Source organism: Nothobranchius furzeri, chromosome 13 (assembly GCF_043380555.1).
Source record: "Nothobranchius furzeri strain GRZ-AD chromosome 13, NfurGRZ-RIMD1, whole genome shotgun sequence".
NCBI classification, from domain to species: Eukaryota; Metazoa; Chordata; class Actinopteri; order Cyprinodontiformes; family Nothobranchiidae; genus Nothobranchius; species Nothobranchius furzeri.
Genome location: NC_091753.1, coordinates 46,028,629 through 46,055,857, shown reverse-complemented (window position 1 = coordinate 46,055,857; position 27,229 = coordinate 46,028,629). Strand labels below are relative to the sequence as shown.

General features: G+C 41.6%; 1 protein-coding gene across 3 annotated transcripts in view; it reads right to left on the bottom strand.

Moving 5' to 3' along the window:
* nectin1b (nectin cell adhesion molecule 1b) overlaps positions 1–27,229 on the bottom strand; it is a 282,024-nt gene that overhangs the window by 41,284 nt on the left and 213,511 nt on the right. For 2 of the 3 annotated variants that reach the window (XM_070543214.1, XM_070543216.1), the window contains exon 7: positions 8,674–8,767. In XM_070543214.1, coding sequence (XP_070399315.1) covers positions 8,674–8,767 — 94 coding nt within the window. Of the gene's footprint in view, positions 1–8,673; positions 8,768–25,502; positions 25,599–27,229 lie in introns of all 3 variants that reach the window. The other variant, XM_070543218.1, reaches the window with a different exon arrangement.

The following is a 27,229-nucleotide window of genomic DNA, read 5'->3' as shown; positions in this document are numbered from 1 at the left end:
GGCTCCATCACCCTGCAGAGTCTGAGACCTCTGACAGCGAAGGGCTTTTTAAGGGTTTTAAGGCCGTGCACTCACAACAGGCTCTCAACGAACACGGTGACAGGGAGGCATTAATTATTATTCTTACAGCTCCCAAAACCTCTATTGAATAATTGTCTTAAATTTTCTGTGAAAAGTGAAACTAGGGAAAAGGAGAAGGGAAGAAGTCAAAGAACAATAAAGTTTTCAGAAAAAGTTTGTCACATAATTGTATTCGAACAATGAATTTGTCGCTCTACCACAATGTCCCGTTCAATTTAAAGGATCAAAAGGCCGCCCGGTGGCCTTTGATTTACTTTTTCTTCCAGTCAGCAGTGGCTTTTGAACTCCAGTCAATACACACTCGGGTACCAGGAACCTTTTTCACGTCAAATGGAGGAGAATTTAATGCCTGAGTGGTCATACAGGGAGCTGAGCCACCAGACTTCAGTTTCAATTAGATGGAGGTAAGACTTGTTCAAACAACAAATGCTTCGGCCTTCTGGATGGACTTGGTCCATTTGGCTCTGACAGCAGCGTACATCCAGGCTGGTTACATGCTTTCTGCAGCAGGTAAAAAATTTTCATTTTGGATCAGCTGCACCAAAGGACATGCCACTGTCTTTCACTGAGACCTTGAAAAGGTGGGAATCTATCTCATTGTCTCATACACTCGTTATTTAAAGCCATACGTTGCAACTTTTTCATATTTTTGTCATGTTCTGTGTCCCTGTGGTCCCCAGCCCCTTCCAGGTTCCCTCATGTGTCCCCTTGTGTTCTCCATCCCTCTCTAGGTTCCCCTTATGTGTCTCCTTGTGTTACTCATGTGTCTCCTTGTCTGCGTCCCCCCTCAGGTGCCTCCTTGTGTTCCCCAGTCCACTCCAGGTTTTCCCCTTAGGGGTTCCCCTTAGGTTTCTGTGTCCTTGTGGTCCCCAGTCCCCTCCAGGTTTCCTCTCAGGTTCCCTTCTATTCACTCCCCGTAGTTTTCTATAGGTTCAGGTTTTCAGTAGTCTCATTTAGTGTGTGTGTTTTCCTTCTCCACTTGTTTACTTCTCCCTCACTCCTCGGGTCTTTAGTTATTTATATTTTGGTTCTCCTGTGCCCTGAGTCTTTTAGGTTTATTTATGTAGTCTCATAGGTTACGGTTAGGGTTGTGTATAAAACCCTGTCTCGTCTCTCAGTGTGTGTCGGTCCATTGTTGTTGTCAGTGTTGTTCTGTTCCTCCTCGTGAAACTCTAGGTTTTGCTCATCAAAGAGCTTTTTGTTTTTGTCAGTCGGGTTACTGACTTTAGGCTTGGCTTCCTGCCCCTTCTTGGATTTTTGGACATTGACTCCTAATAAAATGATTTGTTTTACTACGCTCCTGGTCCCACTGGACTGGCAGACTGGGGTGGTGGTCCCCTTATTTAAAAAGGGGGACCGCAGGGTGTGTTCCAACTACAGGGGGATCATACTCCTGAGCCTTCCTGGTAAGGTCTATTCAGGGGTTCTGGAGAGGAGGGTCTGTCAGATTGTTGAACCTCAGATTCAGGAGGAGCAATTTGGTTTTCGTCCCGGCCGTGGAACACTGGACCAGCTCTATACCCTTAGGGGGATCCTGGAGGGTGCGTGGGAATTCGTCCAACCAGTCTGCATGTGGTTTGTGGATCTGGAGAAGGCGTTTGACCGCATCCCTCGGGGGGCCCTGTGGGGGGTACTCCGGGAGTATGGGGTACCAGGCCCACTGATTCGGGCTGTTAGGTCCCTGAATGACCGGTGTCAGAGCTTGGTCCGCATTGCCGGTAGTACATCGGGCTCGTTCCCAGTGAGAGTTGGACTCGGCCAAGGCTGCCCTTTGTCACCAATTCTGTTCATAACCTTTATGGACAAGATTTCGAGATGCGGCCAAGGTGTGGAAGGCATCCGTTTTGGTGGCCTGAGGATCAGGTCTCTGCTTTTTGCAGACGAAGTGTCCTGTTGGCTTCATCAGAATGTGATCTTCAGCTTTCGCTGGAGCGGTTTGCAGCCGAGTGTGAAGCAGCTGGGATGAGAATCATCTCCTCTAAATCTGAGACCATGGTCTTGATTTGGAAAAGGGTAGAATGCCTTCTTTGGCTCAGGGATGAGGTCCTGCCCCAAGTGGAGGAGTTTAAGTATCTCGGGGTCTTGCTCACGAGTGAGGGAAAACTGGAGCGTGAGATCGATAGGCGGATTTGTGCTCATCTGCAGTGATGCGGGCGTTGTACCAGTCTGTCGTGGTGAAGAGAGAGCTGAGTCAGAAGGAAAAGCTCTCAATTTACCAGTCGATCTACGTTCCTACCCTCACCTATGGTCATGAGCTTTGGGTAGTGACCGAAAGAACGAGATCACGGATACAAGCGGCCAAAATGAGTTTTCTCTGAAGAGTGGCTGGGCTCTCCTTTAGAGATAGGGTGAGAGGCTCGGTCATCTGGGAGGGGCTCAGAGTAGACCCACTGTTCTTCCACATCAAGAGGAGCCAGTTGAGGTGGCTCGGGCATCTGGTCAGGATGCCTCCTGGACGCCTCCTTGGTGAGGTTTTCCGGGCACGTCCAACCGGGAGGAGACCTAAAGGTAGACCCAGGACACGGTGGAGGGACTATGTCTCTCACCTGGCCAGGGAACGCCTTGGGATTCCCCCGGAGGAGCTGGCCCAAGTGGCTGGGGAGAGGGAAGTCTGGGCCTCTCGCCTTAGGCTACTGTCCCCACGACCCGACTCCGGATAAGCGGATGAAAATGGATGGATGGATGGACTACGCTCCTGCCTTGTGTCATTCTGGGTTTCTGCATCTTGGGTCCTGACCTCTTCCTGGCTCAAACATGACAATTTTAAATAGTTTTCTTGAGCCAGTATGAGCTAAAATGATATTTTACAAAGTTAATAAAATGTCTCTCAGACCCCTCCACCCCCTGTGGCCAGAATACCACATTTGCTACTTCGGACTGGCGAGCCACTCTGTTGAGAAAATTGAGCTGATATGCATGGTGCTGCAGTCTGCTTCCAGCATGTTTCCTGCATGTTTTAAATAATGAACAAAGCTGATTTGTTTAATTTAGTGATGAATCACTCCTGAAGGCACTAAGTAAGACTGAGGAGACATTTCAGCAGTTAGATTAAGATGTTAAAAGTTGAAAGCACAGCAAGGAAATAGGATAAATTTTTGGGTTGACCACAACGAATAATAACAGACACTAGGGGGTGATAAAAGCAAGCAAAGTGACCAAGTGTGACTTTAAATATATCTGCTGTGGTCTCTAATATGAACAAATGCCTTGTGAGTTGTTCTCTGTGGAAAAAAAAAAGCTCTAGCACTCTTGGGGGGTGGTCAGAAAATGGCAGAATTTAGAGACTTACTCATTAATATTAATGATATTCAAACATGCTGCCTCTGGCTGGCTGACAACAATCAAACTCTTCCACTGCCTTCATTCGCTCTTCTTTCTTGGGTAAAAAATGCAACATTGATGTTTTACCTTCACTAATAACACAAGCATGAAGGAGATTTGCCATGTTGTCAAATTGCTAATGCTAACAGTTAGCTTCTACTAGCAGAGATGCACTCTGCTCTCTCCTGGAGTCTAAATCAACAAATCCTTCTGGGATTGCAAATCAAGGTGGGTGAGGCCATGAATGCAAATATTCCCCTTTGATGTTAAAAGAAACGGGCTTTTCATGACCCGAGTGTTTCTCCAACTATTTTCCTTCTATGGCAAATGCAGGAAATGGGGACAGAAGGCTAATTTCATGTTCAGCTTGCACATGAACTGTATTTAAAAAAGAAAAAAGAAATTTTGGGGCTTTGCAAAATGTTCATGCTGCATGCACTCAGCAGGAAGTGTGATTTATGTCTCACAGGATACAAAGTAAAATAGAAACCTGCAGAAACTGCATTCAGGTATTTGTAACAAAGTGAATAGAGATGTTGAAGCGTTGGCTCTGTCACCACTTTGCTCCATTTCTTTGACATTGATAAAGGATAATGGCAAAAGCATAATGCTGCCAAAACTCTGAAACCAACTTGTGCTCAACGCTACTGCATATGAAGTCCCATCGTTTGACTTAATGAAGAGATCTTTTTCTGCCTTTGAAGGTAATTAATTTTACACTGAGTTTCTGTAACATCAAAACAGATGACAGGTAAAGTGAGCAACATTAATCTTGGCTTCTTGCATTCATGTGGGTTTTGTTTTGACATGTAACACCCACTGGAACACTGACAGTTCTGATAGGCTTATGGCCTTTTTTACCGTGTGCAGGGAGAAGTCTGAAGCTGTGATGGTGGCAACAGGAAGATCTACATAGCTGGATCTGAAATGCTGAGACCTGTTGTGCTCACTGAGCACAGATAAAATGAGGCAAAGATTCCTCTTTGATCTTTCAAGAAGGATAAAACAAAGTTTTTCTGGGCAAAACCTAAAGTAATTTGAAGAAGTACAGCGAAGAATAATTAGAAGTGTGTCATTACAAGAAGCCTGGTGGCTGTGCAGATGCTGATTATCTCCGTGTCGTTTAAGGAAACTGCTCATCATCATGACTGACAGGATTTGGGGCAGGAAATTGCCCAGCTGAGAGGAGGAAATCATCTCTAAAGATGTTTTTTTCTGATTTCATATTTAAAGTTGTTGCTCACATACCCACTTCATTCATTTTAGTTTCACTAAAGTGGTGGATTAGATTTTTATTTTTACAATTTTAATGGCATCTATTGATTTTTGCTTCCAACATCTATTTAAATCTCACCTAAGCGTTTATGTTGTTTCATCAACAGTCATCTTGTATTTATGCAGAATTCAAACTAAATGTAATTAATCTGCTGAAACAGTTTCAGTTTGTTGTCTTTTCTTTTAATAAACACAAGTCCAACAATTCATGACCAATTTAATCCAGTAGAGCTTCGTCATTGTATTAATCACATCATTGTCACTCCAGCACACAGTTAAGCAGTCAGGACTCAGGTCCTGTAATTCTTTTCTACATCATTAAGTGTCCTGATTTCTGGCTGTTTGACTTTATAACCTAAACTTTAAAAATGTTCAGAAACCTGCTTCTTAAAGTCAAAGTTGTGTCACTGAATACATTTCCAGGTTCTAATAGCATATTATGGAAGAAATACAGTTTCACCAGCATATGACTATTTTAGACATTGAATGCATGACATTGAATTTAGATTCTGTGAAATTGGGCATTTGATTCATTTTTTACCAGATAATTCAACTGCAAAATTTCATTTTCAAACATTCAGCAACATAATTTTAGAGTAAAAATTCCATTAGATAAAGTTCAACAGCAGATATTCAGCTGCACCATAACTGTTGTACTCCTCCTAATCACTAGGTGTCACTACTAAAAAACAAAATTTGCTGTTATACGGCAAAGAGACAAGACGCCACACAAGTTTTTTGTTGTTGTTGTTGTTTTTATCTGCACAAGCAAGGCATTGGCTGTATTTCACTCTCAAGAAGTTTTAGAAATTTTTATATTATTTTTGTAAAAATTCATAGGTTTTGTTTAATTGTAGAAGTTGTTTTGGTGGGAACACCAGAAGATTTGTGGTATGCAATGAACAACAATATGCAAAGATCAGGTGGTGCAAATCAATCACAGGGGAAGACTTGTGATGTCAGTTTTGAAGCTGTCACACGCTGTCCTGTCTCCCTGTTTAGTTCAGCTTTGTCTCTTTAATTACCCCCACCTGCCTCTTGTTTCCCAATCACCTTAGCTCACGGTCCTCCTGTATTTAAACCCCGTCTGTTTTGTGTCCTGTGTGGAGTCATTGTTTCAGTGTCCAGCGTGTCTCTTTAATAAACTAATGTTAAATGGACTGACCTGTTCGCCTTCTTCCTCCCTGCGCTTGGATCCTCCTCTGATCACCACCTCGCTACCTGGCAAGCTCGTGACAGAAGCAGCACTAACCCCGGGTATCCACGGGAGCCGTCAGCAGCACGTTACTGCAGCAGCACGTCTTGCTCGCGTAAGCTGCTGCTTGGCCCTTCCCACGAGACGCGAAGCAGCAGGGGAGCAGCTGTCACCGACCGAGCACAAAGTCACACGAGTGACTTCGTCAGTAAACACAACAACAAGCAGGAGAAAACTACAACATGGTTTGTGTTTTATGTTCTGTCCGTTTTATAATCGCCAATACGGACCTGAAAAACAAAGGAGACCGCTAGCTAGGTGATAACTTCTCACGGGGCCGCACAGTTAGTAACCTTTTTTAAAATTAAAGCAACCGGAAGGCAGTACGTTCTTTATTCTGAAAATTTCGGGAGCTTCTCTCCATTTCCGCGTCCGATTTCCTGTCTTTCCTTCCCCAAAAATGTCGAACTTGACCCGTTTCAGAGGCGTCACGCGTAGAAAATGGAACCGGCGCGTAAAGGCCGCGACATGCTGCTCCTGAGACGCGGCCGACTCGCGCTGCTGACGGCTGCCGACGGCTCCGGTGGAAAAGGTTCTGTTGACCACAGCGGTTCCTATCAGCAGCTATGACGTGCTGCTGCAGTAACGTGCTGCTGACGGCTCCTGTGGAAAGCTGGGGTAAATCATTTTCAACACGTTAAGCTATTGCTTTCAAAATGGTTTTAGTTGTTTTTGAGCCAGAAACTTGAGCAACTTCACACCGGACAGCAATCTGTAGCTTTCTGCTGACCAGAAACTGCACTTTACCTTTTTCTGGCATGGGCAGAAACACACGTGGAAAGTCTGTACCTGCTTTACGACAATATTTGTTTACCGTAGATGGTAGCTAATATATAGGCTAGCAGTTAGCTTTTTCAGTTTGCTGACTGTCAATAAACAGCAGCAGAAGAAGAAAAATAATTTTGCTTATTTTCTTGGCATCATGGGGGAGTCTGGAGTTAAAAGTGAGAGTAATATATTTGGAGGCGGAGCAAAGAGCTAAAACCAGAGTGAACATTGGCACAGCCTAAACTAGTTTGAGGGACCTATAGGAGGCTGTGAAATCATGGACTGATGGTGACCTGGCTTTGTTGCCACTGATTTGTAAGTAATATTTTTATGTCCAACAGTGTGGATCTTTTTAATTAATGGCTTATTTAAGTATAATTTGGCTGCGGCAGGGTCGTTTACGACAGTTATAATTCTGCTTTTGGAGGAAGAAGTGGGACACTGATTAAGAGTTGCTTTAACATGTTTTCATTTAGCTCAAAAACAGCAACAGCATAAGTGTGACCATGCAAGCCCTTGGATTTTAACTCCAAGTATCAAACAAGTAAAAAATAAACAACACTGTTTTATGGGTATTTTGTTCATCATGGAATCATTTACAAGTTTGCTTTATTTTTCTCAGAAATGCAAATTTTGTTTCAGCTGAATGCATTTTTAAATATCACAGAGATACAACCCCTCCACGTTTGTTGTGTCTTTTCCAAAGGGAACAGACTTGTGAGTTTTATTGATCTGTGTCATCCTGTGCAACCTGTTTATTCAAAATGCAAATAAGTAACCAAACCAGTGGCAGCAACAGGAAGACGAACAGACAAGTTTGCACAACCACTCGAGCATCTGCATCCAGAAAGAATCCCTGCCAAGATGTGAACAAGAGTCTCTGCTGTGTGGGCGAGTGTGTGGCTTGTTTTCCACATATTAGTACTATGAAAGAAAAAAGACGTTTTTTTTCAGCAAATTTTTCTCACACAACCTCTCAGTGTTGACAATCACTGTGTGTCTGATTACCTGTTGAGATGATGAGGTCTTGAGGTTTAAGAAAAATGGTGAAAAACAAAGCTGTTTACCAGACCTGAGTGGTACTTTGGTGCTGATATCGCTCACTGATCAAAAATTAACACATTTTATAGGAATAAGGACTGCAGGATGTATTAATGCTGACCCAATTTCAATTGGAAATTAAAGCTGCTTTTATCACAAGAAAAAAAAACGATTTTTTTGCCAAAAAATTACAAGCATTAACTTACTAATTAGAAGGGAAACGAACTGGTGTTAGAGCTCTAATTATTCAAGTCATTGCTTTGGCTTCAGAACAACATGTTTCTGTTTTAAAATATTCAAAATTCGCAGCTAACTGTGCTGCAACTAAACTTCATTAGAAAGACATCTGCAGGACTAGAAGTGCCCATGTGGCCGGGTCGAACTTTATTGTGATTAAAGCACCAGCTGGAAATATCCAGATGACTCAACCCAACAGAACATTTTGAGAAAATAGAACATGAAAGACTCACACTGCAACAACTGATTTCTAAGAAAGTCATACAAGTCCATTTTTTTGACATTGAAATTTATTTTGGCCTAAAAAGAAAATCAGTTCTTCTCTAGAAAAATAGCATTACTTAAAATAAAGTATATATTCTTAAATCTGATGCAAATGTTCTTGTTTTGGGTAAAAACAAAACAGACAAAAGTTATTTGACTAGAATTCCTGAAACTAGCTAATAAACCTAAAAGTAGATTGTTTTGCTTTAAGATTTCTAGCAACAACAAGATTAAATGTCTAAAAAATTTGGATTTCTTTCACTTTCTTAGAAATCATTTTTGCTACGTGTTTGTTTTATTGCATGAAAACAAACTTGCATTGATCCGATTTATACTTTTGCTTTTAATTTCGGGTAAAATTGTTCTCCAGAAGGTGACGATTCAGCCAGGACAAACAGCATAATCTATGAAAATGAGGGCATGAGTCTCACCTGGATGTCATCAGATGCCAGGTGACCCTTCATGTCACTGTTCTTCTTTTTGGGAGGGGGCGGGGCTGGCTTATGGGCGGGTGGGAGGTCAGTCCTGTTAAGAGAGCAAAAAGACAACGTGACACTCAGCACGGTAAGGGATGGCCACTCTTAACGTCCCTCACCTTCTACAGCACTCTATCATGAGAAGTCCTGCCTGCACTTGCCTTTTTTCACTCTTTCCTTGGATTTTGAAAGATCTCGTGTTGGTGGCTTTGCTGCAGCGGCAGTCATCCCTGCCCTTGCAAAGGCTCTCGCTGGAGAGACACTGTGCTAATGAGAGTGGGCTGTAATTGGACACTGAGGTGAGGAGATGGGAATGGAGGGGGTGTAGAGGGCAGGGAGAAGGGCATGTGTGAGTCAGGTCCTCAGGACTGAATCTCATCCAGAGCGCCACGTTGGATAAACACCCTGCAGACCGTGCAGCCACTGTTTGTTTGACATGTCATCGTGAGCTGTGACACAGAGAGCTCAGCAGGTACCTCCTGCTCTCAGCCTTCCTCTGAGTCACCAGCACTAACATCGTTAATCCCACTAGCCCCGCCCCTCTGACCGTACACCTGGGGAACAGCGAACCCTCATCACCTAAGCTCCTCATCCCCCAACATCTCAACATTTTAAATCCTGTCCTCAAATGAACAATAAAAGGAAAATGAAATTGTGAAAAGGAATGACGGCTTTAATTTATGTTGAAATGGTTCGAAGTAAATCTGGGTAATTATTTCAGACGGGCTGCTGCCGCAGAACGATTCAGTGGAAAATCCCTTCCCTCAAACGCGCTGGCAGTCAGATGTCATCTGCTGCACTCTGACATGATATCAGGAGTGATCAAAGATAATGAAGTGCAGCACAGATACTAAGCTGTGTACCTACACGCATTATCTCCAGCCTCTCCCGCCTCCCATTCGCACTGGTTCACGTCCTTATTGAATAACATGACCTTTCCGCAAGGCCATGCTGGCGTTTTAATGTGCAGAAAATTTGTGCATGAGTGCACCTCTTAACTCTTTCTTTCACGCTCATTATTTCCAGTCCGTATCACCTTGTCTCCAGACAGGGCCGCCGTGCCGCTGCCAGATTCATGTGGCACCCTGTTCAGTGAGCCTGCAGCAGCGAGGCGCGGCAAACGCGCAAGAAGGCAGCGAGCAACACATTACCTTTTCTACACGGCAGCACCTACCGCTTTCTCTGAGGAAGTTAATGATGGTGTGTGCATGGGGAGGGGGGGTCATTTGTGCAGGGTACAGCAGTGTGCTTATTGAAAAAGTACTTGATGTCACTGCTAGGTATTGATGGAATATTTTGTAAAGTGAGAAAAATGCATTTCACAAAACAAATGTTTCATCTTCTATTCGTAGATGCGGTGAAACTGAAAGTTATGGGTTTTTTCAGAGTAAAAGACAACTTTTTACAATTTAGAGAATGTAGCTATAAACAAACCCTCAAGTCCACAATGGAGGCAATCAGTGGTGCAGAACAGCAGTGGAACAGCTTACCCACATGCTCTGCAGCATCAATCTATATCGGGGGAGCAGCTTCTCTGCCGTCCTCCTCGCTGGACTCATGAGGTCACAAAATCCCTAGAGACCTCAAAGGTCATGGCTTGTCTATGCCTAGCTTTAGCTGTGTGGCGCGGCGAGGCGAGCCGCTTCTGAGACGCACCTGAAACGTTCCGCGCCGCTGCCGACGTGGATCAGACAATCAACTATCATGAATTCTATATGAAGCAGAGATGTTTAGCTGGCTGTTGCCTTCTCTGTTGGGCCACTTCGGATTTTCTATCCACTTGAAAACGTTAGCATAAAAACATGTTCCTCTCAGAACATTGACAGTGGCATCTGAAACTAGTCTTAAACCTTTCTCAATCTACTTTCTGAGAATCAGAAAAAGCAAAAAAAGAAAAATATGTGAGACCGCTTTGGGAGTGGTTGGTGACCAAATTTCAATTAAAATGTGAAATGGATGTTCTAAAGCATCACATGTTTCACAAGACCTAATCATGTATTAGGCTTGTTGTAAAAGTGTCATGCAAAGCTAATCCGAGTGATTTCAGCAGAAAAATTATGCATTTTCTCACATTTCTGTTTCCACTCACAGCCCAGCGAGATCGCAGGCTTTGAGTTGACACAGTTTCTGCATGTTTTTAAATAAATATGTTTGGCTTCATCAGGACTGAGCAAATATATTCCAGCAGGATGGAACCATGCAATATTTATGCAAGTTGCAACTTTCAGTTCTGCTTCCTACTGCGTTTCCTAATTTATATTAGATCTCAAAGCTCTTCTGATTATTACATTTTGTTGCGAGAAGCCAAATAAGTTTGCTCAGAGAGGTTTATTAAATCTGACCAAACGTGGAGATATTCACTCATCTCACGATTCCCACCCCCATGGCAACATGAGTTATCGTGTTACACATGTGAGCATCAAGAGAGCGTCGTCGATGCTGCTGATGGCGGGCGGGGTCCTGAGAGGAGGGGGACAAAATTTACCAGCGGTGCTTGATCAAGTGCTTGGTGTGCAAAGTGTACAAGCTGGTGGTGGGGATGGTGCTCAGAAAACCAGCTGCCAAGACAAACACAGTCTTATGTTTGTAACTAGAGTAACGTTTCAACTGCATGCATTCTCAGTTGGATATATATATATATATATATATATATATATATATACATACTGTGAAGAATTTTAGAAAGTCAAATAATCTATGATGTTTTGTTTTTGCAGATGCTGAGATCCAGCTGTTTACGTGTTTTAGATGCTAGTTGTGTCTAAAAACTTTTAGAGGGTGAATGTCTGCTAATATTATGAAAATATGTTTGAAATGACAATGTTGTGTTAATGCTTTCAAAATATGTTGTTTCTCACAAAGGGCGAGAGAACCTTTGTGAATAATATCTGAAAACAGAAATTATGTGTTCAATTAAATCTCCCAGCTGTCAATCCTCGAGTCATTTGTTTAAATATGAAGCTGCCACAATGTTAACAGCTTTGCTTTTAATGCTAATCCTAGAACAACTTTGTTTTAGAATTGGAAACTCGTGTTTTAATTTTTACATATCAAATGAAACTTTGTTGGGGCTCAAAATGGCCCAGGAGCCTTGATATTTGCCAATATAAAATGAGCTGCATGCTGATTGGCTGGTTAACCTTGATGTCTCTATAACACTGCCTGAAGCTAGAAATTTGGTGTTTATCTGGAAAACTCAATAGGTGAGCTACGGATCCATCTGGCATCCATTCATGTTCTGGATATTCCCAGTACTGGAATATTACACGGGTGTTCCGACATTGTTTTCCTCTCGTCCAACAGGGACATTAACAGTAGCTCGGGCTAGCATTAGCAATATCTCAGGCTAACGTTAGAGGTGGCCTGGGTTAGAGTTAGCAGTAGCTCATGCTAGCATTAGCAGTATCTCAGGCTAATGTTAGAGGCGGCTCGGGTTAGAGTTAGCAGTAGCTTGGGCTAGCATTAGCAGTATCTCAGGTTAGCATTAGCAGTATCTTAGGCTAACATTAAAGGTTGGCTTAGGTTAGCGTTAGCAGTAGCTCAGGCTAGCATTAGCAGTATTTCAGGCTAGTGTTAGCAGTATCTCAGGCTACCATTAAAGACTGCTCAGGTTAGAGTTAGCAGTAGCTTGGGCTAGCATTAGCAGTATCTCAGGCTAGCATTAGCAGTATCTCAGGCTAGCATTAGCAGTATCTTAGGCTAACATTAGAGGATGGCTTAGGTTAGAGTTAGCAGTAGCTCGGGCTAGTGTTTTTCTGTAGTTAGATTTAGATCGGCCAACATTTATATAATGCTGATGTTAAAGTGGGTTGGGCCTTGCTTTTTTAAGGTGGTATGTCCAAGCTTATAACCAGTTTTTCTCAGAACAAACCGTTCCTCAGCGGCCATTACAACATCAATAAGGGACATGGGAAAGCAGGTCACACACACACACACACACACACACACACACACACACACACACACACACACACACACACACACACACACACGCACACACACGCACACACACACACACACACAGGCTTTTTGACACATTTAATTCCCCAGGCTGCCCTCATTCAACAAAAACAAGGTAAAGTGGTTTTGAATTCCAGGATCCCCTTTAATGTAATGGGCAAAGCTTTCGATGAAGACATTTTAATGTAAATTTTTGGAGTCATTTGTAGATGATTAAATTAGGTTTCACCATGAGTTTCACAGAATTACACTAGTATCGTGCTGCACTAAGTAGCAAAAAAGCTCCCAGATGATCAAAAGACAAAGAAGCCACCAGTTTAGCTTTAGTATATTTTAAAAAAGAAGCTTATTTTACGTGATATCTGCGCCTTATTGGGTCAAGTACCTTATTGGGTCAAGTAACGCTTTTTGGTAATAACTATTACAAGAAAGAAGGCCATAATGATTAAAAAATGGTCTGAGGTCTTATAAATTGAGAAACTAATGACATTTTTCTTATTCAAAAATGTTCCAGAGACTTTAGAGGCATGATAGGATTTTTAAAATGTACTTTTATGCTTTTAGTTTTCAAAATTCTGCCATTTTAAAAGGTCAGCATCTTACATGTGAGTGCTCAGAATGTAGAAGCATTTTGACCCAGAGTTAGCAGCACTTGCAAAACACTGAGAAAATAAACTCACATGAACATGTTGCACTAATTAGAGCTGGACTTGAATGCATACTGTTTTATAGTCTGAATACATCATTAGAAAGGAAAAAGGAGGTCACAGGGGGCATTTATGGTGTAATTTAGATAGTGCTAGCTTCACAGGCAGTCACTCATAAAGAAGTGTAATGGTTACAGTGTGTTGGTGAGCACTATAACAGGTGTAGATTGGAAGAGTTCACTAATTATTTTGGCTGCAGCTTTGGTGAGAGAGTCTACTTTTTTAGGAATGTGCCATGTGATGAAACTATGTGCTGATGTTTTTGATCGCCAAGCAAATGTCGGGTAATGGGATTTGTAGTGCTGCGTTATAGTCTGGACAGTGTTAGCTGCAACAAGACACTGATACCATATCTGCTGCCAAAACCACAAAGTATGTTGGGTGCCAAAAGCAGGTTTCTGAACAGATCTACCCAAACAAGATGCATGTGAGAGGAGGTGTAGGAGATCTAGAGCAGCACGTTATCAGGGTTTTACATTAGGACTAAAACATCTCCTGTAATCTGCGGAAGTTGAATCTTAGTTCTGTCCAGATTGAGCTAATTACCCCAATAAGTGTCACTTTGATCATGTTCTCTGTATTCTTCTCCCCTTTTGGTTCTGGTAGATTTCTAAATGTTTAATTAGTTCAAATACTAGCATTTTAACACCAAATTAACAGTATGGGGGATGCATTTCGTTCTTAAATTAAACTTTTCTAAAGAGATTTCTTTCTTTAACTCATTCACTGCCATTGACGAAAAAGTCGTCCTTTTAAATCCAAATTTTGAAAATTGCTGGCAGCAAAGGGCTTTACTGATCAGCAAACGTCTGGAAGTGAATGAGTTAATAAACACAAATGTAATGAACACATGCGCCATAAACACTGAACAAAGGCGCAATGAACATGCTTAAAAAAACGATTTATTAACATTCACTGCCATTGATTACAAAAGTCGTCATTTTAAATCCACATTTTAAAAATTGCTGGCAGCAAAGGGCTTTACTGATCAGGAATGTCTGGCAGTGAATGAGTTAATCTTCTTTTTTGGGGTCAAAATCAGGAATGCACTTCACAGATTTGCAAATTTGCCAGCGTGTTTCCCCAAACATAAGGATTAGCCGATGCTGACAAAAATGTGGGGTTTTCACAAAGGAAAAAAAAATTGTGAAATTTGCTAATAAATTGTCAACTTTACGGTGGCAAACAAAAATTAAAATCACAAAATTTGACCTTTACATCAAGAATTAATTAGCGTGTTGTTTCTGGTTTTCCTAAGAGAAAAATGCAGATTTGATGCAGCTTTAACACGCTGTGGTAGACTCCTACAGCTACAATCCTGGAATCAGCTTCAGCTGTGCTAAATCAGCCCATGGCATGATTCAAGACAATATGTTTTTATTTAACCATTCATTGAGCAATACTAATAACAATTTTCTATCATTGCATGGGACACATTTTATAACAGAGCCTGTTTTGATTTTGGTTTGGTTTATTTTACTTGTACTTTTAGTTTATTGGGTTCCATTTTTCCTTCAAATTGCTCAATTTATATCTGTATTTCTGTGATTTTCTTTCCCCATCAGCTCATTCTTGGTCATGTTTCTTTTCTGTTCAACTATTTTCACGTGCAGTGGTCAGATCAGAGTCCACTCAGAATGCAGGTATGTTGTGTTCTGCTGCATGCATATGTCTCTGCTCTGCCTTGTTGGGACTATGAAGTCATTGTCAGAAAACAAATTGTGACAGCAAGGGAAGGCTCCACCCAAATGACCCACAACCAACAGCTTATGAACTTATGAGTGAAATCAGCTAAGACAAAATCTAGAACTATATTTTTCTGTGACCAAAGCTGGAATTTGATCCCAGGCAAAGAAAGGTGAAGATGTGTAGATTAAATTTCAGAAAATATTTAGAACATATGCTTGTTGAAGCAAGGTTTTTTTTCCTATGAAATCATGTCAAAAGCTTTTTGAGATAACGGATGTCAAAGCAGTAGCACATCTAAGGGGTGGCCAGGGGTGGCCACTCAACTTGGTGCCCCAGGGGAGACCAGTGCTGTTTAATGAATCATATTAATGTTCACACAAACCATAAATTCATCGTATTTAATCAATACATTAATGTAAAACACAAAGAGAAATATACAATTAATGAGTAAATAAACAATTAAATGAAAAACATGAATATAAGTCACTGCTGTTCACCAGTTCAAAATAAAACTGTAAAACTTCAAAGTTTGTGTGTGTATCAAATTTTAGGTAAGCATGTTGGATGCATTATTTTTTTTAGTGAAAGATGAAAAGAGAAAAAAATGCAAAGCATCGCCACAGGGTGAACTTTCCCAGAGTTACTACAAGGACCAATTTGGTGTGCCACCCTAAATTATTCTCGGGCCCCATGGGCATTTTTTCTGTGGGCGCCACTGTGTTAAAGCCCTTTTCCCTCCTAGCCTGTAGTTTGACCTTAAATATTTCAAAAGGGTTCCTTACCCATAAAAATCTCTACGATTTTGCACCACAGGTTTCCATCGGTTATTTCGGCTTCAGTGATGTAGCCTAATGCGTGAGCTTGGTCATAATTTTAGCTCCATCAGTCATTCGTCCGATTCAGTGACGCTGTCCTCAGCACGATCACCTCATGCGCATCTCAGCTGTGTGATCAAACAGACTTCCTCAGAGCTGAATGTGATTTGGCACCACGGGGGCGTTGGCTCTGCGAGGTGCGGACATAAATGAAAGCTGACAAGCACCGCAAGCCTGTGGGGAGCAGGAAGCAGTGGGCAGGGAACCATAAGCTACTATCCAGTTTGCAGCATTTCCTGCTCAGACATCCACCTTGAAGACCTTTCTCCTCCTCGCTCGGCTGGCTACAAAAGGCTCAGGGCAGCTTAAGGGGAGATTTGAAGGGGATAGTGACGAGAAAACATAACTAATCCTTAAACTGAGCAGAGTAATCTGTGAGGGAAGATTTACAGCCAAGAAAATAACTTTTACGACGGAATCACAAAGAAAGTGACCTTCCTATTAAAATTGTTGTCTTTTTTTTGTGTGCGGTCAGAGTAAAGCCGTTTCTCACTGTGACAGTTAGAAAACACTCTTTGTCCCTCCTGCAGGACGAGAGTTGGTAAAGCGTTGCATCCCCAGAAGCGTTTGGATCACAGAGCCACCTCATGACTGCAGCCCTGCCCGTTCAAAACAACCTGAAGTCTTGGAGCTGATCCTCGGCGCACCCATTGATTTCTGTTGATCACAATCTTATTTGGCAATTTAAATGCTAATGATACTTTTAATTGCAAGACGGGATAAATGTGATTTGATCTTTAGGAGGCAATTACTTTCATGCTTTGTCTTGCGCTGATCTTTCTCAAAAAGGCAGACAACAATTACTCTGCAGAGCTCGGCTCAAGGAATCAAAGAAAAAGACCAAAACAAAGTGATGCTTTTTTTGTTGTTCTTTGACAAGTTTATGAAAAACTATTTCATTTGTTGGATGAGTTATTTTCTTCTTTAAACATTTACTGTGCAATCATTCAAAACCAGTTTCCAAACCTTTCTCAACACTTAGGACATTGTACTCATATACATACAAAAATCAAGGGAACACGGTGAATGCTACAGACATTTATACTGCATGTTTCATATTCTGTACAGAAAAAACAACAAAGCACCATTTGTACTTATTAAAATAAAAGCAAAAGACTCTAATTCACATCCTGTACAAGAACAGTTCATGTGTGAAGTCTAGGAGTCACATTAGAGACGATGCTACTTTGGTTACAGCCTAAAGCAAGAAGGTGTCCAACAAGAACCGTACATTTATCACATTTAAAAGGTCTCTATACAGCAGTGGTGAAGGGAACGGTGACAAGAATCTCTCTCTACATTTCACTTCTGCCAAACTGCGATGCTACAGCAAACAACTTTTGTCCACCTGTGATTTTTTTAAATTTTAATCCTGAAGAAAAAAAAGGTGTAAGGTTTAAAGAGCTCTTTCACTGAGAAGCCATTTATTACCTATTTTTGAAAATGATCTGTCACTCTGAGTTTAGCATCAGCAGAACAGAAAAATGGTGTCCAACACCTTTTTCCTGCATTAGCCGTGTTCACAAAAATCTTTGAGACAAACTAGCAGAAGCGAGCGTCTCATGCAGGACATTTTTGGACCATGTATCTTTTGAAAAGTAGGTTTTGTAGTGGCTGCTGATATTTTGATATTGCACATATTTAGATTGCAACAATAATCTGTTAAAAAAGAAACATGAATGTGATTTTCAACTAAATGCTAAATATGTTTTAGCATGAGGTTTAGACAGACACTCTCCTCAATAATAATAAAAATAAACTACAGCATTGTTCAGAAATGTATTAGAGATCATCATGTAATTATTATGAGTTATTATGAAACACCAGAAAACAAAGAATCTAAATATAATCTATTATCTAATATTGTAATGTTGCCACCATATTGGGTGGGTTCCTCACTCTCTGAACCCAACAGGAGTCAACGCAGGATGAACAACTGTTTGGTTTTGGTGCAGACTAAGGTTGCAAGAACCGGCGTACTATTGAAAACAGTTCACGAGGGATTTCTATTGACTTTTGTAGCCTCTATTGGAACTTTATATCTTCATTTATTTTGTTTAATTATATTTACATTTTAATTATATAATAAAATGTGGGTTTTGTTTAGGTGGGTAAACACCTCCTCCAGTAGAAATAAATGCACACGGGGTGAATGGCCTGCTGCTACGCAAGCTCCAGTAGGCTGTGCCAGACCACGGGGTGCATACGTCGTATAAGATGACTGTGGTTTGTACTAATATTCTAATAAAACACTTAGAAGAGCTACGTGTCTTTCTGTCTACTGTTGTAATAGTGCAATAATAAGACATTATCCTGATTCATCTCACTTTTGTAATGCAGCTGCTGAAAACTTCCAGTGTGCAGATCCAAGTAAAATGCTCAAAAGAACGTTCTCCTGCAGGCAGAGACCAGAGATGATCTCTGATGGATTACTGAACAACATGTCTTTGTCACGGACGCAGAGCAAATTGTCAACAGACAGTCTGCCGTTTGTGGTCTTCAGGAAGTTAATTTTAGTTTAGCAAGGTAACAAAAGACATACGTCGGTCAATATTTACAACAATTTCAAGTTTTTTGTAAGACATTTTTGAAACACGTTGATAAAACTGTCTGATGTGTTCCAGCAAACACTGATTAGCTTTTGATGGAAATAAGACAGTGAAACTAGGATTTGAAAGATCTATGTCACACTGTCCCTTCACATTCATGGACTCACCCATCTTTACTCAGTTGTCTTGCGTCCAGGAAACAGCTTGTAGAAGCTAACCATTAGCATTAGCGACTCCACCACACAGCAGAACTCCTTCAGTCTTGTGTTAATTGTGAAGATAAAACATCAACGATGCAAAGCAAATGGCGTCAGTGGTAGAGTTGTTGTTGTCCAATCCGAGGAGAGACATAAGACTCCAAACCCTGAAGTTTATTTTCTCCTCGGATTAGGCAGTCTTCTAGTTCCTCAAACAGGAGCACTGGAGGGGTTTTCACCAGAGTAAGACTCACAAGGTATTCATTCCTACTAGAGACCACTGCAAGTGTATTAAAAACATGAGTGAAGGATATCTTTAAAGAACGATTTTTTTTTCAATACAATTGCATTTGCAATACAATGTCTCTGTGGAAAAAAGCTCTGGTGCCTCAAAATAGACCAAAGTTGAAGCTAAAGGCGTTTCAAACGAGCAGTCGCTGACTCGCCATCTTTATTTTTTTTTCCAGTGACATCCCGCCTACCAAGAGCTGTGATTGGCCCACCAAACCAATAGAGAGCTATGATTGGACTGCAATGGAGACTAGGGCCTCAGGGATTAACCGGTTTTACTATTAACCCCGGTTAAACCCCTGTAAAAACGTCTCCAACGCCGCTTATAAAAAACAAAGACAACAGTGTGACCCCGCATGGACAAACACAAAAGTGAAACGCGCGCACGCAGCAGAAGCAGGACCAGTGACAACAACCATCAGGACGGCTCTATTTTCACTTAGGAAGCGGTTGAAGTCTCCTAAGTGGGAACATATGGAATACATCTGAAATATTCCCACACCGGAGACTTCAACTGCTTTCAAGGTGAAGAGGGAGTCTCAGTGGTTGTTGTCACTGGCTCTGCTTCTGCTGCGTGCGTCAAGTTCCACCTTTGTTTTTGTCCATGCGGGTCGCACTACTGTCTTTTTGTTTTTTATAAGTGGCGTTGGAGACGGTTTTACGGGGGGCTAACCAGAGTTAATAGTCAAACCAGTTAGGGATGTGACCATCTTGGGTCTTGGTAACATCCTGCCCACCTGGCTGATGGAGTATGGCGGGGTATGGGGGCCAAAATTAAGACTACTGCCCAGCAGCAGGAGGCTATATAAATTCCGAAGCAAACTACTGATCTGATTAATGATAAGCTGGCGCTGGTAACTGAGAGGCTGGCGCTGCTTACTGAGGAATAGCACTTTTACCGGTGTTACTAATAGATACGCTAGGGACTAGCAGCCCTCGGCTGGTCATTGACTGGTTCACACACTCCCTCTGCTGTCTATTAGCATGGGTAGGCTAACGTTAGCCTGGACGGGCTGGTGTTAGCATTGGAGAGGCTTGCCATTAGTGTGCCTAGGCTGGCCACTAGATGGATTTCCTATCTCCTCGATGGACCATTAGCATGGATAGGCTGGCGTTAGCATCGGAGAGGCTAGCCATTAGCGTGCCTAGGCATGCCACTAGATGGATTTCCTATGCCCTTGACGGACCTTAAGCATGGATAGGCTGGCATTGGCATAGGAGAGGCTAGCCATTAGCATGTCTCGGAGAGTCACTAGTCAGCTGGTGGCCAGCCTAGGCATGCTAATGGCTAGCCTCTCCGATGCTAATGTCGGCCTATCCATGCTAATGGTCCATCAAGGGGGTAGGAAATCCAGCTAGTGGCCAGCCTAGGCACGCTAATGGCTAGCCTCTCCAATGCTATTGTCAACCCGTCCAGGCTAACGTTAGCCTATCCATGCTAATAGACAGCAGAGGGAGTGTGTGAACCAGTCAATGACCAGCCGAGGGCTGCTAGTCCCTAGCGTATCTAGTAGTAACGCCAGTAAATGTGCTATTCCTCAGTAAGCAGCACCAGCCTCTCAGTTACCGGCGCCAGCTTATCATTAATCAGGTCGGTAGTTTGCTTCAGAATTTATATAGCCTCCTGCTGCTGGGCAGTAGTCTTAATTTTGGCCCCCATACCGCACCATAGATGGAGCTCTGTGGTTGGCCCACAAAACCAATACAGCGTTGTGATTGGATTGCCTTGGATATCCGTCAATGGGGCAGTCTGCTATTACATTGTATAAGAAATACATAAATACTTAAAAAATATGTAAAACAACAAATATTTTTTCTAAATAAATGCGCTGTGATTGGTCTGCAATAATCCTGGCTGTGCTTGCAAAGGTTCCAATGGAGCATGCCTAGACCAAGTGCAAAGCAAATGTATTTTGCTTCGGCAAATGACGGTCTAGATTCTAGACTAGGAACTATTTTCATGATTAGCTTGCATGTTAAACCCAGAGTGGCCGATCATATTTCAAAAGTAACAAGTAAATCACTGTTTCTCTGTGAACTTGGTCTTTGAATGATAATTTGCCCATTCTGAAGATATTTTATCCTGTTTAGAGAACAGTTTATGTCCCACATGACAGATAGCATGATGGTCAGTTTGAGTTCAGCCAAGCCCAAACATAATGATCTCCAGCTCCACAGCTCCACTCTCCTAGCTTTCATACCACTTCATTTTTCAAACTGTTGTCAACTTTAGACTACATATGAAAACTTAAGATAACAAAATATCAACTTTAAAGTTTACTTTCTTTAACTTTTGTTCATAAAAAATGATATTCAAGATCTCAGTTCAACAGTGACCTGGGCCAGATGCACAGCAGCTCAGTCAACTCTGTACAACAACACGCCATACAGAGACAGCTCACGTATCACAAAACTACATATAAATGTCATTTAATACATTAACTAACTAAATCACAAAAAAGATATGTTCAGCATCTTTGAGGAGCAGTCCTTATAGTCGACAACAAACAATAAGTCAAACAATTTATAACCAGATTTTTGTCCATTAAAAAATAAATAAATAAATAAATAAAAACCCGCACTTGTATAGCGCCTCTCAGAGTAAGGACTCCAAAGCGCTTTACACTACAGTGTATCATTCATCCATTCACACACTCATTCACACACTGATGGTGATGAGCTACGATGTAGCCACAGCTGCCCTGGGGCGCACTGACAGAGGCAAGGCTGCCGAGCACTGGCCCTCTGACCACCACCAGCAGGCAAGGTGGGTTAAGTGTCTTGCCCAAGGACACAACAGCAGAATTCTCTGTCCGGAGCCGGGATCGAACCTGCAACCTTCCGATTACTGGACAACCCGCTCAACCTGTTGAGCTACTGCTGCCCCTAAATAGTTTTTCATTCATATTCAAAACTAGCATGTCTCTGAAGGGGGTTTTGGATGGGTTAGAGTTAGATTCCAGGAATGAGAAGCAGATCGTTTCTTTTCTCTGACTCAACACAAGCCCTTGGTGCGTTCAAAAGGATAAAGTCATGCAAAAAGGTTGCTATGAAATTCATTAGTTTAAAGCTGTTTTAAGACGGCAGCTATCTACTTCCACTAGCTGTAAGCTAATCAGTCATGTGGGATGTAAGCTCTCTTTCATCTAATTGAGGCTGTTCACAAAGCTATATAAACTTGGCAAGCAGCTGAGTTATTATAACTTCTACACAGAAAAACACTTCAAAATGTGCAAAATATCGTTTTATGCCGAAAAAAAAGTTCTTTACATATGTTTAATAATCTATTAAAATTTCAGCTCAAAAGTCAAATAAACATTTTAGAAGGTTGCCGGGGTTTTCCTCTGTGTTGTTGGAAATACGTCCAGTAAGTTGGCCTCAAAGGAACATACACCAGCAAGCGCGGACAACTGTGAACTCCAGCTGTTGTCAGGAACACGGAACAACATTCTGGTACTTTTCAGGATTTTGGAGGTCATACATCATGCATGGGGCAGGAAAACAGAGCAATGAACACTTTATTCTGAGAAAGTCCCCTCTGACAATGCCCATCTATTTTGATAATCAGTTGACTATTGTGCATGTGCAGCCTCTAAAAGGGGCTGGTGATTTATTAGGATTGACCAATTTTGAGTCACATCATGTGCTGCTTTGTGAGGGCAAACAGAGGCGTGACTGGCAGTGCAGTCAGGCATGTTATCAAATGCCCAAGCTTGATTAACAGCTCATCAACATGCAGAATTAAACAGTCTGGCTAAACGCTTCCCGCTTTCACCTCCACGTTACACACTCATGGAAACATCTAGCGCATTTGAACAAACCCAACACATTCTCTCATTGCAACGTATCACATTACTGGATATTTCAATTCAGAAGTACACACTTTCCTTATAAGACGCTGAACAAGATTAAATGACGAGCCACAGAAGACGGACACAAAAGCTCGGATTCACATTTCACTATATTGAGCATTCCATGCTGAAAAGTGGGAAACAATAACACAACACTGACACAACAACGACTCTTGTCATGCATATTTGATGAGAATCGTGCACAAAAGGAGAAAAAAGAGCAAGAGGTGGAGGAGAGAGGTTGGACAACATGATCTGTTGATAAAGATGTTTTAACCAAGTGTCAGCTTAGGTGATTCAAAGCCTCTTTAGTGTTAAAGAACTCTTGATTTACGTCTCAGTCGGCCTGGTGTGTTGTGTCCAAACTCCCTGATTCTGATAAAGTGGAGCTGGATACTGTAAATCACCAGTTTGTTTCAGATTAGGTTTGATAAATCCTGGAACTGTTTTAATCCAGACTTTTTTTTTTATCACAATCTTGTTTATCAAAATAATGCATTGTCAAATATCATTTAAACCCTTGTCTCACTGGGCTGCAACTCTTGGCAACAACATGCGGACAGGAATTCTGAGGAGGTTCTCAAAATGTTCTGAAACATTTGCAAAGGTTTTCTCAAATGAGCTGCAGGGCATTACTTATGTGTATCATTGAATATTTGAACATGTTAAAAACATCTGCGAGGGAAAAAATCTCTCAGAAAAGCCACAAAGTCTTTGTAGGAATCCTGTTCCTGTCTGAAATCCATCTCAGGAAGTCACTGCATTGTGACTGGAGCTAACAGATAGTAGCACATGATCAAGCCCTTGTCTACAGAAATAACAAATTTAAAAGTAAGTTTGAAAAATTAGATTGTCTGTTACTTTTGGATCCTCGATCACAACTAACACCAGCTTTCTCATGGACATTTAAAGTTAGCGAATCATAGAATGCAGTGAATAGCTGCTGTTATAGCCAATAGACGTGTTTTCACCAGCTGTGTTATTAGAAATGTCCCAAAAAGGAACTTATTTTTTTTACGTGTTACGCTTCCAGAACTCATAAATCTCAGCAGTTCAGAACTATTAAGTTACGTGCCACATACGCATCCAGTGGAATCCTGGGTAAAAATACCAAGATTTCCAGATTCATTTAAGTAAAAACCTGTGTCGCTAATGCCTTCGGATAAAATCCCCAAAAGAACAGAACTGTTACCAGTGCTGCTCTGTTTGTATCTCTTTTGATAAATAGGCCATTCCCATCTGTACCGGGTCGGCCCGGGCCGGGTAGCGTAGGTTGTTTACATATCTGGGTGGCCTGGTATTTTTCCGGGCCAACCAAGGCTCATTCTCAGCCCTCTTCTCGAGGGGGTCTGCTTCAGGCCGACCAGGGCCAACACACCCACTGCTGACAGCAAATTCACACCTTCCATTAGAGCAAGCCTCTGATTGGTGGGTAGAATCAGCCCACATGGGCTTAAGACAAGGATGTGTGGAATCAACCGGGCCAGGCTGGGGCCGACTGGGGCTACCCGGCCCGGGCCGACCCGGTACAGATGGGAATGGCCCATTAGTTGCCTTAACGGTCCTGTGTCATGTAAAACCCAGCCTTTGACCCATGCTACATTGTTATTCCTTCATGAACAACACCCCAAAACAGTTGCTGACTTCATGCATGCATTTTTCTGTCTTGGCTGCTTCTGTCCTAACTGAGTTAAGCTATTGCAGACGTCTGGATGGGGCCGGATTTGTATCATCATTGCCCTGCTCCTCCCGATAAAGGTAGTTTTGAGTCTGTCTCTAACTTCTCCCTGGACTGTAATAACTAACGCCCAGTCCCTCCGTGTAGTTAGCAGAGAGTTTTTAATGGGGAATCACTGAGTGGGACATGTCAGCTTGAATCTGGAATAAGCGTGAATCTGTGGCCTCCAGGTCTGCAGCTGGTGGAATTCACATGAAGACATGGTTTGATCAAATCCAAGCGTCCTTTTGTTGTATGTTGAAAGAATGGCTCATGCAAATAACTTCGATTAATAGAAAATTACATCTAAATAGTGCCAGTGGTAATCTATCATCTTGTATGGGGCTGACCTTTGCTTCAGAAGGTGTAAAAAAGCATGTCATACGTGTCTTTTAAAACTTTGGTTCTGCAACAAAATGGAAAATAAAAGTGAAATTGTGAAAAAAATTTGAGTTTTGGGAGAATATGTAATCAATGTTTTTTCTCTATATTTCAATGTGCTGTTTTAGATGCTCTTGCCCTCATGGTTAGGCAAATTTGAATAAACATTTCAATAAATGAATAAAATAAATATACAGTAGTGTTGATGAAGCCTACAATAATTCAAGACTAAGTTTAAGAATTTATGAAATTTGAATAACAGTTGTAGGAAGTCCAACTGAGATTTCTCCCATTTTTTACAATTTAATGTCTCCAACAGTTGTAGTCCAGTGAGTTCAACTTCAGTTTAAAAGTTTCAAGTTTAGACTTTGATCAAAAACAAAACCACTGCAGTTTAAAAATTCCATTTCTTTTCAGACATCAAGTCCAGCGCTTCAGACTCATCATCGATGAAAGTTTGTTGCTTTCATTGTTCACAGCGGTGTGCTTAAGTATGTCACTTGCAGGCCACCATTACATGCAGGCAACAGAATAGAGGATCCAGGAGAACAGGGATCAGTGGGGGACAGACTGGGATCAGGTGCCTCTACTTTCCTTGTGGGGGACTCTGGCTTCTCTGGAGCCTGTGTCACACAACTATCAGCAACAGCAGCAACAGCAATGCTGAAGGGGTGGAGTGGGAGACAAAGAGCAGTTACTTTTGGCATCAGAGAGAGAAAGAAAGATAGATTAGCAAGGAAGGAGGAAGAGACAGAAAGCAATGGGAGCGGTAAGAGCCTGTGTGATTCATCTCTCTTGGAAAAAGCACAGCTGAGAGTTGGTAGAAAAGAGGTTTCTGGGTATCTGTTTAAACCTGCAGCAACCAAAACCTCAAGGTAGGTGGAGAACAAGAACCTGCCAGAGTGGCGTGTCACTGCTAGGTGGGATTTCTAATATATTCACTTCAATCTTGGTAAAGGCACTTGTGCACCCTTATCTGGATTCTGTAGCACCCTAACCTAGTGATTTAGATAATTTTCTAAGCTCTTACCCACAGATGTATAATTTCCAAGAGAGTTTTGAAAATGCAGCAAAGCATCATGGTAACCTCGGCAACCAGTGAGCTATTTGTTGTCCTTGTTTCATCACTCCTTTCAATTTTCAGTTTCAGCACATTTCTTTTACATGTTCCTAAACTTTTGTGAAAACACAAAATGCTCATTAAGATTTTTTTTCACGGTTTTGTCGGTCCTTGGTCTGCACCCAGTGGCCATTTTCTTTTTCTTTTTTTCCCCCACTCCCTCGGTGTGCGGGCAGCAGCTGGCAGAGTTAAAAACTGTCATGGGGCTTGAATTGCAGGCACAACAAAATTACCGAGCTGGCTGGAGGTGAAGTTGCAGAAGTAAACAAAACCAGAGTTAAAAGTTCCCTAAATCTGCCTTCAACAGCAGTTTCACAGAAGTACTGCGACAAAGAGGAATCTTGTTTATTTTATTCTCTAAAAAATGATTAAACTGTTACATTACTGTATGTGATTCATACAGAATTTGATCGATATTTTGAATCCATCATTTCAATGCATTGAAACTGTGTCTTTGTTTCCAGATTTCTTACAGATTTCTAACTAATTCTAATTCCATTTATCTTCTTTCTTCCCAGAATTACATTTAAGAAGCTGTGCAAATAATGCAGCCTGAATGATGATAAAACTGTCCAACATGGATGAATCCCATGGTGTGCAAGTTGGAAAGTAGTGTTTTAGTTATTTAGCCTGTCACATGAAAAAAATGAGAGTTAATTTTTCTAATTCATATTTTCAGCATTCATACATTTATAAATGTTAAAGTTCTCAATTTAATGTTTAGTTTGGAAGCTGAATATTCAAATTAGATTTAAATGTTTGTTTTACAAACTGTTTAGTTTGCAAAATAAATATTTAATTCACTGAGTAAATGTTTAATTTGAAGCTAAAACTTTAGTGCCAAATTGCTAAGTTTTCACAAACAAAATCAATATTTAGGTTTAGGTTGTAAACTAAATATTTAGCTCTAAATTAAATATTTTTCTATTCATCCATCCACCCATCCATCCATTCATCCATTTTCATCCGCTTATCCGGAGTCGGGTCGTGGGGGCAGTAGCCTAAGGCGAGAGGCCCAGACTTCCCTCTCCCCAGTCACTTGGGCCAGCTCCTCCGGGGGAATCCCAAGGCGTTCCCTGACCAGGTTAGAGACATAGTCCCTCCACCGTGTCCTGGGTCTACCTTTAGGTCTCCTCCTGGTTGGACGTGCCCGGAAAACCTCACCAGGAAGGCG